The sequence below is a fragment of the Dendrobium catenatum genome, unplaced genomic scaffold (genome assembly GCF_001605985.2).
Source record: "Dendrobium catenatum unplaced genomic scaffold, ASM160598v2 fragScaff_scaffold_390, whole genome shotgun sequence".
Classification (NCBI taxonomy): domain Eukaryota; kingdom Viridiplantae; phylum Streptophyta; class Magnoliopsida; order Asparagales; family Orchidaceae; genus Dendrobium; species Dendrobium catenatum.
In genome coordinates this window covers 5,330,110-5,347,067 of record NW_021318852.1, presented here as the reverse complement: position 1 = coordinate 5,347,067, position 16,958 = coordinate 5,330,110, and the positions used below count along the sequence as shown (strand labels likewise).

Genomic DNA, 16,958 nt, shown 5'->3' with positions numbered 1-16,958 from the left:
AAAAAAATAAAATCTCCATTTTGTTTTGACCCCCCCTGCATGCATCAGATACTCCCCTACTTGAAAAACTCATCTCCTGATGAGTTGTCTTTTGATTTGATCCGAGGAGATGGTGGAAGGGCATTAAGCTCTTGAATTTTTACTTGATACCTTTTTAGAATTTCCTCTCGTTCTTGCATAAATTGAGCTTGCAACAGTTGCTTCTTTTTCATGTACTTCTCCGTACACATGCATTTTTGATTGAAGTTTGTATAATTCATTCTGAATCGGATTAGTTGAACTCCCTTCTTACGGCATCCATCTGTCCATTGGACTTTGAACTTCAGAATCTTCTGGGTTGCATTCTTCCACAATGGACTCAATTTTATTTATGATTTTCCATTTTTTAACTCTTAAAAAAAAGACACAAAACAAACTAGGAAGATTTACAAACCTAAGCTCACATGACACACACAACAACTGCTATGACTCACCAAGACTTACTTGACAAACCGAGATAAGAACTTGCTCTGATACTAAATTGATGCAGGCAAAAAGTAAGCAAAAAATTAGGAGACCCCTAATTTTTTTGCTAGAAAAACATTACCTTACCAGGATAAAGAAATTACACGAAATAGACAAAATACAACTAAAACAAACTTTAATATTATAAAAGACAATTACAAGACGCTTACAACTCTTGACACTTACAAACGACGTAATAAAACACCTAAAGAAGCTTTGTCATTCGTCAAGAAGAAGGATACAAGTGGAATGGTACTTGCGGAGAAAAGGAGACAAGAAGTCGAAGACGAAGATAAGGAAAGCTCGCAAGCCTTCCCAAGAAGTAGAAGAAGAAGAAGTGGAACAAGCTCGCAAGCTTTTCCAAAAAACCCTCAGGTTTTATCTCCAAAATTCATATTTTTCACCATATTTTCCTTCATAAAACATCTTCTATATATAGGCAAGAGAGGGGAACCAAACAACCATAACACCTCCAACTAAAACAATTAGATTTAGGGAAATGAAAGGCCAATAGCCACAACACATCAGCCCCCATACAGTACAGCAAAACAGAGAAGAGAAGCCACGGGAACCAAGCAGCCAGCCGCGGGAACCAAAGGGGCAAGGCACGGGAAAATCAGCCAGCACAGGAAATGAGAAGACAAAGGGGAGAAGAAGAGGCAAGTCCACTTCAAATTGAATCCATGAATTAATAGCATACTTTTTGGATTAATGAGCTAGGAAGTGCAATTAATCCCCAATCATTGAGCTAAAACTTTAGCTCAAGCATTTATGAGCTAGCACCAAGTAAAATTCAATATTTTGAGCTCCATACCAAGCAACCAAGGCCTAAACCGAGAGAGATAACAAGCAGCCCAAAAAAAACAAAATATCCATTTTGTTTTGACCCCCCCCCCCCCCCCCCCCCACCCCCCCCCCCCCCGCATGCATCATTCTCTCTATCACACACAATCACTCTACACTTGCTTGATTCTTTGCATCACCTCCTAAACACAACCTTATCCATGCATTAAATGTGGGTCATAAATTTCACCTAGTCAGTTATTTCTCTCCCCCTGCTCCCACAACCCCAAAGGCAATTCACACAATGATTAGGTGTTTGTATTAGGAGGAAGTGACAACCCAAACAACCCCTCCCCTCCTGTATGGATCTATTAAAAAAAACACTTATGCATCAAAGCAGCATTAACAATCATCTTTCCCCTATTCATTACCACCAATATCATCTATTAAACTTAACAATAGAGGTATTTATGTCCTTTCATTAGCACAAGAAACCGTTTAAGAAGTTGGAAGGGTCGAAAACAAAAAATTTAGATGCTGGGGATCCAAGATAAAGTTTAGGCAATTGCAAAGCACGGGTAGAACCTATTTGCAATTTCTTTATTATATCTGACAAGAAAAAAAATTAGGTGCTACTTCATATTGATTTTAGTTCTATAGCCTCTAAATGAAACAAAAAGACAATAGCCATTGTTTTATAATTGATTTCAAACAATACATCGTTAAAGTATGACATCAAGACCAGCGACATTACTTTATAATAGGAATAAATGACATTAAGACCACTGACATCAGTTTATAATAAGAATACACGGGCACATAGTTCCAAAGTATTTTCCTTGACTAGCTTCCTTTTTCCAATACAAGTCAAAATTTTGAAAAAATAAAACCTGATGAGACCTACACTTTTTTGCTCACAAACGGAATTATAATCGAATTCCAGCAGTCATAAACCAATAGTAATGGTAACATCCAAACAGCATGTAATCCATAATGCCAGAATAAATACAAAATGACCAGCATTAGTAAATGATTAAAAATCCAATAGATTCTCAACTAATGCATACTAGAAAAACTGACCTTAAGAAGTTTCCGAAGAATGGGAATTCTGTTGAAGTTATCACGGTTCTGCTTCATCATATTGTGCAGCATTCGCAATCCTATGAGGAAACAACATAAATAAAGAAAACAAGCTGTCATATCAAACAAATCTATGATTAAGTAATGTTGGAGGAAACAAGAAAAACAAACGGCGAACACTTACCATTTTTGTTTATTATATCAACCAAAACCATCCGAGACTTTGTTTTCAAAATTGCATCAAGAATCAACGAAAGATCTCGAGCACTAAAAGAGGTAGAATGGTAAAAGAAATGCTTCATAAAAAGTGGGAAATCAAAAGTAAAGAACGGAAATGCATTTTCGTAACAAGTATGGTAAACAAAGAAAACAAGTGTCAAGCACCTCTGGGACATGCTGCCACTGGTTTCATCCCCTGCTGCTGCTGTTACAACTAAAAGCTTCAAGTATCCTTTAGCAGCATCCTGCTCAGAAAAAAGAATCCCAACAAGATGAACAATGACGTTAAAGAAAATGAACTGTAAAACTGAAGTTATTTTTTTCAACAGGTACCATCTACAGAGACCACAGTGAACATTCATTTATCAAATACATAAGAAAAATTGAGTCTATTCAAACTAGTTGGCAAAAAGAATTGCATCATTTCTATCAGGGAAAAAACTTTCTTTCAAAAAGTAAAATGGTGAAATGTCTGTTGGAAGGTTGAAAAATCTTGGAATCCCTTGAAGGCATATGACATCTCCATTTTGTCAGAATTTTTTTGGCAGTTCTTGCTAGAAAAAAAAAGAAAAGCTTTAGCAGCAGAAACAAACACACCCAACCCTTCTTAAACTCTAGCAATAGAAACAACAACAAATATTAAAGAATTAATGGCGCCTTGATTTGACAATAGAGTTGCATCATTAAAAAGAGGACCAATAATAATTTCAAAAGGAAAAGAGTTAAACATATTAGATTCCTGCTTAACATAAATGTAATTGGGCTTTATGTTTGATAATTCAAGAAAAATAGATGGAGTGCACATCATGTGCTGAAGTTGAGCAAATTAAATCATAGTTTGTTGGCATTATTTGGAAAGTTGTGGGTGTAGATTAAACTAGAAGACATACAACAGTTGACTTAACAGACCAAAATAGACCTATCTTAGTGACTGTAAGCTTGTTGGCATTATTTTAAAGAAAATATGTAATTGCATTTCTATTTTTAAGGCTTTATGATAAACCTTTCTATATAATTTGAATAGAAAGGTTGTTCATTTGTCTTAATACCAAGGCAAAGACCATTCACAAACCTAGATTTATCACTCGTTTTTTTTCTTCTAAATCATATCTAGAATTCAAGTCTTTAGTATTCATTAACATATCAATCATCTGGTCTCAAATCTATCAATTATTTAACTATTCCATACTTGTATAGGCACTTATTATCTCTCAAGCTAGTTTTCATATTAGCACTAATTTTTAATATAACTTCCTGCAAAATTATAGATATCACACTATACTCCATACAGAAATCTCTTAGAACATAAACTAATTAATTTTTGCATATTTAACATTCTAGATCACTCATAAATAATCAATCAAATAGATGTTCAAATTCAGATATATAATCAAGGAAAAAATTCAGATCGTGTCATCTCGAGGCTTTAGATTCACTAGGACATTGATCACAATGAACCCAATGATTTATTTCAAGATTCCTATAAAGTTGCTCATCATTATCATCGTTAGAACGATAAACTTCAAGGGTTCTAGAGTCAATATTTATATCCAATTGGAAGTCCCAATGTTTCATATGGTCTTTATGTTCTCTTTGGTCATGAAAATCTCAATAATATCTAGACTTAATATGGTCTCAAGGTTTCTAGTTTGTTCAAATTGCGGAAGGAGATTTGGACTCATCCTAAGAACATTCTGTTACGCCTGGACCGGTCCCAGCTGGACCGGTCCGGTTCTACACCCGACGGCCCAGAGTCGGGTGGAACCAGGCGGAAAGCGCAAAGGAGCGGGAGTCGGTGGGCCCAAACAGTGGCTAAAACGCATGGTGGGAGGGAAAATTTTTGAATGAGAGGCTGTTTTAGGAAGTCCATTATTGTCCTTTATGATTAATTTGTATAATTAGGAGATTTAGGGGGATTGGCTCCTCATCTTGAATTTTGAATTTTCATTTGAGATCTAGGTTTCGTTTTGGGGCTCTTAGCATCGCCGGAGATTGTGGAGAGTACGTTCTTCCTCTCGGATCGAAGAACAATTGTATCTTGATTATTTTGCTTTGCATCTATGGAATACAAGTCTTCACTTGTGTTTTCTCTCAATTTCTCCCTGTTTCTTGCTATTTTCTCGCTTTGGACAGCAGTTTTACTATTGGTTTTTACTAATTTGGGGATAGGAATACTTGTGACCTAAGTACTTCCTATCAAATTGATATCAGAGCATCGATTCGGGACCACCGGCGGCTGAAATTTTGAAATTTCAGCAAGTTTATCTTTTCCGGATGAAGATTTTTTTGGATCCGTTAGAAGAAAGATGGCCGGAAAGAATGTGGAAGTATTAGAAGGCGAGTTCGGACAACTGAAGCCAGATATGGAGGGAAAGTTCCTGGAAATCTCCACCAACAATGACAGGTTGGAAGGGAGGATCGCGGCTATGGAAGAAATGATGAAGAAACTATTGGAGATGAAGACCAATTAGGAGACATCAGAAGTAAGAGAGACTACTGACGGCCATGGCGTAGGAGGAAATCCAAACCCAATCCGAGGGAGGAATCCGGAGGTGGAGATTCTTGAAGGGGACGACGACATGCCACCTCTAGAGCCAATCTCTAGAGAGGAGATGAGCAGGATCGGGACACTTGGGGAGCACCTCCTCTTCGAGGAATGGGAGGTTATGGAGAGTTCCGGGGTAACGGAAGGGATCCGAAGGTGAGGAAGTTGAAGATGCCCATCTTTGAGGGCGAAGATGGCCATGGTTGGATCTACAAGGTGGAGCGTTACTTTGCTGTCAACGGGTTGACGGAGGATGAGAAGCTGACGGCGGCAGGATTGTGTCTGGAAGGAAAGGCTTTGGCATGGTACCAGTGGCGTGACAGAAGGGAGCCCATCCGAAGTTGGAGGGAGTTCAAGGACTGCCTATTAGAACGTTTCCGAGCCGATGGGGGAGGAGACTTCTATGAGCAGTTCTTTGCCCTGACTCAGGAGGGGACCGTGGCCGACTACCGAGACAGATTCGAGTACTTAGCGAGCCGTTTGGATCATATCTCCGAATCAGCCCTGGAGGGAAATTTCATGAAGGGGCTCAAACCTGAGATAAGAACAGCGGTCAGAGTGCTGGAGCCAAGGAATTTAGGCAAGGCGATGGAGCTTGCACAACTGGTGGAAGATCAAAAGAAGTCAGAAAGAGGAGCTCGAGGCAACTACTCAGGGGGATCGCACAGGATGACGACTACTATCTTGCCTTCAAAGGTGGGATCCTCAGGGAGTCTGAAGGAGACACCAAAGGAGAGAATGGGAGGAGGAGGAAACGGGGGACAGTTCAAACGGCTGACCGAGAAGGAGATGCAGGAGAAGAGGGCAAAGGGGTTATGTTTTCGATGTGATGAGAAGTACATGCCCGGACACCGGTGCAAGGATAGAACTCTTCAGGTTCTCCTCGTGTGTGAAGACGAGGAAGACGAAGAGGGAGGTGGGAGCGGGTCAGAAGGAGAGGAGAAGCTGCACTTGGATGTGGCAGAAGTCTCTCTGAACTCAGTAGTGGGATTCACTCCGAGTCACACTATGAAAGTAAGAGGAGAGATAGCTGACCGCGAAGTGTTGGTGTTGATCGATAGTGGTGCAACCCACAATTTCATTTCTGCTCAGATCGTGGATCAGTTAGGGATGGAGCTAGTCGACACAGGAGGCTATGGGGTGATGATGGGCACGGGGAAGGTGGAGATGGGGAGAGGAATTTGTCGGGGAGTGGTCCTGACCATCCAAGGGCTACAGGTCAGGGAGGATTTCCTCCCCTTAGAATTGGGAAGTACAGATGTCATCCTAGGGATGAAATGGCTACAGACTCTGGGGGAGACCAAGGTCAACTGGGGTGCTCTGAGGATGGAGCTAATGATAGAAGGGCAGAGGAAGGTGATCCAGGGGGATGCAGGGCTGACAAGAGCAGTCGTATCTCTCAAATCTATGATCAGATCCATACAGGAGGTGGGAGGAGGATTTTTGGTGGAGCTTCAACGTTTGGAGAGGGTCAGTGTGGGGGAAGAAGGAGACATTCCACAGGTGGTGCAACCGCTCATACAGCAGTACAGGGAGGTGTTCCAGCCACCCCAGGGATTGCCACCCCCTAGAGAGCAAGAGCACGCCATTCTTCTGAAAGAGGGAGTGTCACCAATCAGTGTTAGACCATATCGCTACCCCCAGATTCAGAAAGATGAAATCGAGAAACTGATCAAGGAGATGTTGGAGGCAGGGATCGTCAGACCCAGTGTGAGTCCTTTCTCCAGTCCAGTTTTACTGGTCAAAAAGAAGGATGGAAGCTGGAGGTTTTGCGTGGACTACAGAGCCCTGAACAAGGAGACAGTACCAGACAAATTCCCCATTCCAGTGATTGATGAGTTATTAGATGAGTTGCAAGGAGCGGTGGTGTTTTCAAAAATGGACCTTAAGTCGGGCTACCACCAAATCAGAATGAAGGAAGGTGACATTCAGAAGACTGCGTTCAGAACACACGAGGGGCACTATGAGTTCTTAGTGATGCCATTTGGGCTTACTAACGCCCCCGCTACCTTTCAGTCCTTGATGAACAGGGTGTTCAGGCAACACTTGAGGAAGTTTGTGCTAGTCTTCTTTGATGATATTTTGGTGTACAGCCAGACCGAGGAGGAACATTTAGAGCATCTAAAGGAGGTTTTGGGGATCCTACAGGCACATCAGCTGAGAGCTAATTTAAAAAAATGCAGTTTTGCCCAATCAAAGGTAGAATATTTGGGACATATAGTGTCTCAAGAGGGAGTTGCAGCTGACCAGTCCAAAATTGAAGCAATGCAGAAATGGCCCATACCCAAGAACATCAGGGGGTTGAGAGGTTTCTTGGGACTGACGGGATACTATAGGAGGTTTGTGAAGGGGTACAGTTCCATCGCCTGGCCATTGACGGAGCAGTTAAAGAAAGACAACTTCTCCTGGGGTGATGCAGCGACCCAGGCCTTCGAAAGGTTAAAGAAAGCCATGACCACTGTACCAGTTCTAGCACTCCCAGATTTCAGCCAGGTATTCGTGGTAGAGACTGATGCGTCAGGGTATGGCTTAGGAGCAGTATTGATGCAGAATCACCGGCCTATAGCATATTTCAGTCAGGTGCTATCGACTAGGGCTAGATTGAAATCAGTGTATGAGAGAGAGCTGATGGCCATAGTCTTGGCCATTCAGAAATGGCGCCCTTATCTTTTGGGATGACATTTCATTGTTCAGACCGATCAGAGGAGTCTGAAATACCTGCTGGAGCAAAGGATGGTTACTGAGGAACATCAGAGGTGGTTGTCAAAGTTGTTAGGCTTTGAGATCCAGTATCAGCCGGGGGTGGAGAATAAGGCAGCTGATGCCTTGTCTAGGTGTGTGGGGGAACTTCAGGAGGTGGCAGTTTCAGTCCCTTTGATGATTGATTGGGGGGCCATCCAAGAAGAGAGTATGCAGAATGAAGAATTGAAGAAGGTCAGGGAAGGCTTGATGAAGGGCAGTAGCAATCATTCAGGGTACTATCTGGAGGGAGAGAGGCTACTCTATCAAGGAAGATTTGTGATGCCATGAACATCAGTACACATCCCTCACATATTGCAGGAATTCCACGGCAGTGCAGTTGGTGGTCATTCAGGAGTACATAAGACATATAGGAGGTTGGCATCGGAGCTCTACTGGAAGGGAATGTATAAGGATGTCGAGGAGATGGTGGCAAGGTGTGAGGTGTGTCAGAGAAATAAATACATGGCCATGGCACCAGGGGGACTTCTCCAACCATTAGCACTTCCAAACAGAGTATGGGAGGAAGTGTCTATGGATTTTATTGACGGCCTACCTTGTTCAGAAGGGTTCACAGTTATTTTTGTTGTGGTGGATCGACTCAGTAAATATGCACATTTTATCCTCCTACGACATCCTTACACCGCAGTGTCAGTGGCGGCAGTATTTATCAAGGAAGTGGTAACTTGGTAAAATCATTATTTGGAAGTAAATAGCTACATAAATGCCAATACATCTTCTGAAACTTCAAGCGTCTGCATCATAAAAAAGCAAAGGGAAAAAACATCGAGATAGATGAAGCTTACTTTCTGCCTGCGTATGCCCCCATCCTCATCTAGCAGCTCATTAAGTTTTTCTTCAACTGTATACAGAGCAAGAATATTGTGATGCAGTGGTCAAAATATGATTTAAGAACTCATTAGGATGGAAAATAAGATTACCACCTTCGATATGCCTGCTAATATGCCGACTGCTAATAGCAGCAGACACTTTCTTTGTTTTTCCGGAAGACACGCTTCTAATACTTACCCTGCTCCGTTTAATTTTTACAGGTTGCAAGGCTTTCACAACATTATTAGGTTTTGGTACCATTAGAATTTCTTCAATTGGGCAAGTTGCACTACTTCTACGCATGAAAGAATCTGAATTTTGGGAAGAAATCTTTGTAGCATCATCTGTGACAGGTTTTTGCGCTGCATGATCACTTTGGAGAAAAGTATTCAGACAGTGCGTAGATCTTTCTGATAGCTGCCCAGAAGGTAAAGATCCGAAGGCAGCACTCAATGGCAGACTCTCATTTACAACATCACAAAAGTTTTGATCAGGTTCAATGTTGCTCAAAACTAGCTGCTGATCCTGGAACGGTTGACCGTCAGATAATGTAGACAGGCTATTTTTAGATTCTACAGAATTTGAAGACTGCATCAAACCATCAGTCAGATCATGTTCAGATGATGTCGGATGAATCACATCTTGATTATCAAAACTTTGATTTTCTACAAAAGCCCGTTGCTCTGACATGGTCATATTACCGTTTGTGTCCTTTCTCTCAACAGAAAAATTTTCATGGTTAGCTTCCTTAGCATCAGTTGTATCAGAATCAATCCTTGTAACGCCTAGCTCATTATCACCATATTCATCAATCATTACTGGCTCAGGATCGTCTGCATCTGAATCATCTTGTACAATAACCTCAGAGCTTGATGGATCACCACCTATGTAACCACGGCACTCAACAGAACCACACACACATTTCTTAGCAGCGGCACCAAACACCCTTACATAGTTGTAATCAAACGTGATTTCTTCACCCTGCAAAATTTAATGAAAAATAAATTAAAAAAAAAGGATGAAAAAGAGGCTCTTTTATCACAAAGAACTCAAATAAACAAATAAGGATAGCAGGCAGCAAAAACTGAAAATAAGAAAAACACCGTATACTAATATTGGGTAGGTAGTTCCATCTGATACCTTTCGGAATTCTAAAAAAACTATTTATCATTTATAAGTAGTTATGAAAAAAATAAAAAAGTATTGTTTTCAATTAATAAGTAGTTATGATACATAATCACTGAGTTCTCCATAGCATTAGGTGCATGAAAAATCAACATTAAGCCTGAACCTTTTCAAATACACACACAAATACAAATATATATATGCATAGGCACACGCGCTCACGCGCTCACGCACACACATAGGTGCACGCATGCATGTGTGTGCACAAACAAAAATATTATATATATATATATATAGGGTCTCTAGGGTTCTTATCAGCTAAAGATGAATTTAACACTACATTGATGCCATCATTCTTCGTCGATTATTTGCCTCTTTAGCAAATAACTCACATACTGTTACGCGCATAACACTTCCGCGAGGAAGAGTTACGTCCGGCTCAGATCGGGCGGATCAGGGAGAGCGGGTGTCGGCTGGCAGGGAGAGGATTTTGGTCCCTTTTGTGGGGCCCAAGAAAGATATGATTCATTATGTAATGAGGAGGAATCAAGGGGGGATTACTTAGGGAAAGAGTTCCAATTTTGAATTGAAATCAGAAAGAAAAATAATTAAGGAAAGGGGAATGATTTGAGAGGGAATTAGGAGAGCTTATTTAAGGCTAACTATGTGATTATTTTGGCATGATGCAATTTATTTATGTTGTAGCTTTTCTTTGTGAGTTTCTAGGCGGCATCTAGGGTTTGTGGGATGGCCAATCTACCTCTCAAATAGTAGATAAATTGTATATTTCATTATTGTTGAAACAATAATAAAAAATCATTCCCCGTCTTCGTGTACCTACAATTTTTTACTTGTTACCTTGTTGTTTTTACTTCCAAAACACATCAAACTAGTATCAGAGTGAGGTTTTTTGGAGACAAACAATAAAGAAGGTGGATACGTTGGAAGGCGAGATAGAGCAATTCAAATCTAGCATGGAGGAGAAGTTCTCAACCATAGAAGAAAGGTTTTCATCTATGGAAAACCGATTTGGAGTGGAGGAGATGCAATCCAAAACTCCACTGGTGGTTCCGATTGCCAACCCCAACCCAGAATCCACTTAGATTCCCTTGGTCGAAACTAAGAGAAAGAGATCAGACGAGAAGAGTTCAATGAGGAAAGCTTCTTTCATCAACCTCCTAGGGCGTCGATAAAAGAAGAATTAGGGGTTTTGGATAGGGAGACAATAAGAAGGGAGTTCTATGGTGGAGGTCATGGAGTGACCAACCACTATGGGAGGTCGTTTGGGCGAGAGGAATTGCCAATTAGGAGTGTAAGTGAGCTGAGCTGGCTCGTGAGCCAAGCTTATCAAGCCACGAGCTCGAGTTCAAGCTTGATGAGGCTCAGCTCATAAGCTCGCAAGTCGGCTCATAATTATTTATTTATTTAACAAAATTTATATATATATTAAAATAATATCCAACATTTATCATATATTGATAATATTATACTAAACAATAGTTGTACATATTTCAAAAAAATAACTACTACTTATTTTTTCAAGAAAAAGTTATTGCAGCATTTATTACCTTTTTATTTTAAACAGCTTTTACTTTAAATAGCTATTAAAACATGTCTCTTTTCGAGACCAAGTTCACAATTTAAAAGAAAAAAAAAGCGGCCCACAAACTTTGCACTGTCCTTCTCTTCCTCATTTTTTTTCAATTTTTCTTCTCCATCAAATGACGAATAGCTCTTTCTATCTTACTTCTTCACAGCCAGCACTTCCCCACGAAGACAAGGCAAAAGCTTAAGCCTAGATTCCATCTCGAGTCGAGCTCTCAAGCCTAAGAGAAAATGGACTAGTCAAGCTCCAGCCCGTTCTTTAGGCTCGACATGAGCTCAAGCTGCTCTTTTGAGAGATGAGTTTAGCTCGAGTTTGCTGCTACTCGAGCTCGACTTGACTCGTTTACACCCCTAGGCCAACCAGAGGAGGGGGACGAACCGAGCCATGGGGATCGGGACATGGGAGATGGATGGAAGAAAGGTGGGATTCCCACCCTAGATATAGGGGGCAACCATTAGTGAGAGAAAAAGATGAGGTGGAGAAACGAATGTGAGGAAGTTGAAGATGTCGGTGCTCAAAGGAGAGGATGCCCATGGGTGGGTATACAGGGTGGATATGTATTTTGCAGAGAATGGGATGAGAGAGGAAGAGAATCTTACAACTGCAGGGAGGTTATGTATGGAGGGAAAAGCTCTAGCTTGGTTCCAGTGGAGGGAGGCGAGATATATGATTCGTTCGCGGGAGAAGTGTAACGATTGTTTGTTGGAATGTTTCCGAGCAATTTAGAAATGAGACCTGCACAAGCAATTCCATGCCTTGACTCAGGAGGAGTCTGACATGGAGTACGGGGAGAGATTCGAGTTGTCATTGGGGAGGTTGAGAGGAATATTTGATGGGATGTTGGAGGAAAATTTCATGAAGGGCCTCAAGCCAAACATACGAGTAGACCTCTGATTGTTGAGGCCGAGGGGGTTAAAGTAGACGATGGAGCTAACCCAGATAACGGAGGATCGGAGACGGATGGAGAGGAGCAAAAAGAATGGCATTGTGAGAGGCTATTACAGAAGTACCTCAACTTCACTAGCACCGAGGACCCAGACGGTGTCATTTCAGCCAGGAGAAACAAAGACGAAGATTTTTTTTTTTTTTTGGTGGGGGGGGGGTTGACCTGGGGCCAACGTCAAGTGACTCACATAAGAAGAGATGCAGAACAAGAGAACGAAAGGTATATGCTTTCGCTGTGATGAGAAGTATTCAGACCATACACTTCAAATCCTTATGATTTGTGAGGAGGACATTGACAGTGAGGATCTGGCAGAGGAAGTATAAGGAGAAAAGCGCTTACACCTAGATATGGCGGCAGTGTTCCTAAATTCAATGGTGGGATTTACTGCAAGTCACACCATGAAGATGAGGGGGAAAATAAGGTAGCAGCCAGTGGTCGTCTTGGTGAATGGCGGGACTACTCATAATTTCATCTCAAATTGGGTCGTTGACCAATAGGGATTGAAGTTAGTAGATACAGAGAGCTTTGAAGTTATAATGGGAACATGAGAGGTGGAGAGGAGCAAGGAGATATGCAGAGGGATGGTATTGACACTCTAGGGAAAACATATAGTGGAGAATTTTCTTCTCTTGGATTTCGGGAGCACTGATGTGATCTTCGGGATGAAGTGATTATAGATGATCGGGGAGATGAAGGTGGACTGAAAAACTGTGGCTACTGAGATTTAGGTAGAAGGGAAGGTGGTGCTGCGAGGAGATGCCAGTTTGTGCAAAACCATGGTTTTACTCAAAACCATGGTCCAGGTGAAACAGGGATCAAGGCTAGGCTACTTGATCGAGCTGTAGAGCCTAGAGGATGTCTGAGACTCAGAGTCGATCAAGGTCCCTGATTGTGTATGATAACTTCTGCAACAATTCTTCGAGGTCACCTAACGGATTACCGCCGCCCCGGGAGCACGAGCACGCCATTACTGTGAAGGAGGGAGTGTCTCCTATCAGTGTCCGACCATACCAATAATCATAGATTCAAAAGGATGAGATAGAGAATCTTATTAGAGAGATGCTTGAGGCGAGAATCACCAGACCCAGTATGAGCCCTTTTTTCCAGCCATGTGTTACTGGTGAGAAAGAAGAACAACAGCTCGAGGTTTTGAGTGGATTATAGTGCCCTGAACAAGGAAAATGTGTTGGACAAGTTTCCTATCCCCGTAATCGATGAGCTGTTAGATAAGCATTTTGGAGCGATCATTTTCTCGAAGATTGACCTGAAGTCATGTTACCACCATATCAGAATGAAGCTGGGAGGTGTGCACGAGACAGCTTTCAGGACTCATGAGGATCACTATGAGATTTTGGTAATGCCTTTCAGCCTTACAAACACCCCAGCCATGTTTCAATCCCTCAAGACCCAAGTTTTCCAACCCTACCGCAGAAAGTTCATCTTCGTATTGATGACAATTTGATCTACAGTCATACAGAGGTAGAGCATATAGGTCACCAGAGAACTTTACTGGAGACTTTGGGGGAGCACCAACTGTATGCCAAACTGAAGAAATGTTCTTGTGAGCCAAAGATGGAGTACTTGGGAGATGTGGTAAGCAAAGCAGGGGTGGCAGCATACCAGTCCAAGATTGAGGCTATGTTGGATTGGTCTTTACCAAAGAACCTGAGGTAGCAGAGAGGGTTCTTGGCCTCACCGAATATTATCGAAAGTTTGTGTGAGGGTATAGCATGATAACATGGCCATTGACTGAGAACCTATAGAAGGATAGTTTCAAGTGGGGGGAGTTAATGACAGACTTTCAAGCAGCTGAAGAAGCCATGACCAGTTAGCACTTCCAAACTTCAGCATGTCATTTGGGGTGGAGACGAATCAATCAGGATATTGACTGGGGGCAATACTCATGCAGGATCACCGGCCCATTGCTTATTTCAGTTAAGTGATCACTAACAAGGTGAGGCTCAAATCTGTATAGAAGCGGGAGTTGGTGGTGATCCTATTTGTTGGGATGACATTTTATCATTAAGACAGACTAGAGAAATCTAAAGTTTCTGCAATAGCAAACGATGGTGACTGAGGAGAACCAAAAGTGGTTGTCCAAGTTATTAGGATATGACTTAGAGATTCAGTATCACCCATAATTGGAGAATAAAGCTGCAGATGCATTATCACAGAAGACACACGAGCCACAGATGACAACTTTGTTAATACCTATGGTCCAGATTGGAAGCATTGAAACAGGAGAGCAAACAGGATGAGGGTCTGAGGAAGATCATAGCCGAGTTGTTGCAGAACCCAGACAGTCATTCAGGATACGCGTTGCGGGGGTCCCAACTGCTATATCAGGGCCAGTTTGTTTTATCGAGGAAATCAGTGTATATCCCCAAGCTATTATAGGAGCTCCATGTCAGTGCAGTTGGAGGACATTCAGGAGCTCATAAAACCTACAATTGGCTATTCGTTGAGTTATACTGGGTGGGGATGGGCCAAGATGTAGAGGACTGGGTGATGCCAGAGGCACAAGTACTTAGTCATGGCATCATGAGGGTTACTACAACCTCTAGCTCTTCCATAGAGGGTGTGAGGGGAGATGACATGGACTTCATCGAGAAATTGTATGAATTCCTAAAATCCAGTATGCCAAATAAAGACAATGTTTCCTTAGCCACTTATAGAAGGAATTGTTTCGTTTACAGAGTATAGTCATGAAGAGAAGCACAGCATTCCATCCCCAAACAGATGTGATCAACATAAGTGTACCCAACCGAAATAGGGAAATACTTGGTCAATCCACCTTGTGTTTGAACACAAGTAATAGCTCCTGCATACATATCTTTAATGATTTGAATATAAGCAAGGATCAGATAAGACAAAAAGTTTGGCAAAGTGGATTGTTTGGGCCAAATATTGGTACAACACCTCTACCATTCAGCAACAAAGACCGCCCCATTAAGGATTCTCTATGGGAGAGATCCACCTCATTTGATTCATTATGGACATAGCACTACACCAATATACATTGTAGATATTACTTAGAGGAGAGGGAAAAAATATTATCTGAGCTCAAGGAACATCTATTGAGAGCCCAGCAAATCATAGAGAAATAGACATATGGACATAAGAGAGACGTGCAGTTTGAGGTGGGGGACAGTTTCTATGAAGATCCGACCTTACAAATAAAATACCTTGGCTCGATGAAGGAATGCAAAGCTCCACCCCCCCCCCCCCCCCCCCCCTCGACTTTGGGCCCAACGAGGTAGTTGAGCGTATTGGAGTAGTAGCATATCGCCATGGTTCCCACCTACCTCCATCCATCCCGTATTTCATGTTTTACAACCGAGGCATGTGATATGACATCACATCATGTCTCCGCTACCACCGATTATGACATAAGATATAGAGGTCATTTTGGATCCCCTGGACGTAGAAGGGGTGCGTTGAGGGCAAACAGGGACCCGGGAGGTACTGATCAAGTAAAATAATTTGTTGGAGCACGAAGCTACATGGAAGCCCTACGAGACGATCAAAAGACAGTTTCCATCCTTCCACCTTGAGGAAATGGTGCATCTTTGGGAGGAGAGTATTCTTACGTGTGTAACACTTCCGCGGGAAGAGTTAAGTCCATCTCAGACCAGACATATTAGTGAGAGCGGGAGTCAGTCAGTAGGAGGGGGTTTCAGTCCCTTTCATGGGGCCCAAGAAAGATATAATTCATTATGTAAGGAGAAGAATCAATGGGGAATTATTTACGAAAAGAGTTCCAATTTTGAATTAAAATATGATAGAGAATTAATTAAGTTAAGGGGACTTATTTAGGAGGGAATTAGGAGAGTCTAATGAGGGCTAACAATGAGGTTATTTTAGCATGATGCAATTTGTTTTTGTTGTATCTTTTTCTTTGTGAGTTTCTTAGCAGCGCCTAGGGTTTGTTGGAGAGTAGATCTACCTCTTAAATAGTAGATCAATTGTATCTTTCATTATTATTGAAGGATTAATAAAAAATCAGTCCCTATCTTCGAGTTCCTACAGTTTTCTATATGTTACCTTGCTATTTTTACTTCTAAAACATCGCATACCAGTCAATCAGTTAGAATTAACCCAAAACAATTTAGTCAAAATTCATCAATAATACACCATACTAAATACAGTCTCATGTTTCAGACCTATTTGATACTGTGTAAAGAAATTTTATACTCCCAATATGGATTTAAATTGATAAATGGCCTTGTACTCACCTCAAATAGAATATATCACATATATTTTATTTATGTTGAGATGAAGTTGGTAATAGATTTAAATTCGTATCGCGCGCTAAAAAATTTATTTACACCATGTGCACCAAATTTTGAAACTTAAGCCATATATAATATGATTTATTATGTATGAATTTTGATCATATTAATTGTTCAATTCTAGTTGTTTGACATGAACATGAACCATAATTGCTAAAAAGCAATTAAACTATCAAGAATGATGGAATGAATGCAGTGTTGAATCCACATTAGCCTAAAGAACCATAAAAGATTCCTAAAGGAATCTAATAAACCAATCATGAAGAAGAATTCTCTCAATATTCTTAA

At 41.3% G+C, this 16,958-nt stretch overlaps 1 protein-coding gene across 1 annotated transcript in view; it reads right to left on the bottom strand.

The window, feature by feature from the left end:
* The window catches only part of LOC110097541 (histone-lysine N-methyltransferase ASHH2), a 66,811-nt gene that overhangs the window by 14,381 nt on the left and 35,472 nt on the right, over positions 1 to 16,958 (bottom strand). The window contains exons 11-15 of the mRNA XM_020823974.2: positions 8,815 to 9,682; positions 8,677 to 8,732; positions 2,752 to 2,831; positions 2,552 to 2,634; positions 2,368 to 2,447 (exon numbers count right to left, since the gene is read on the bottom strand). Coding sequence (XP_020679633.1) covers positions 2,368 to 2,447; positions 2,552 to 2,634; positions 2,752 to 2,831; positions 8,677 to 8,732; positions 8,815 to 9,682 — 1,167 coding nt within the window. The remainder of the gene's footprint in view (positions 1 to 2,367; positions 2,448 to 2,551; positions 2,635 to 2,751; positions 2,832 to 8,676; positions 8,733 to 8,814; positions 9,683 to 16,958) is intronic.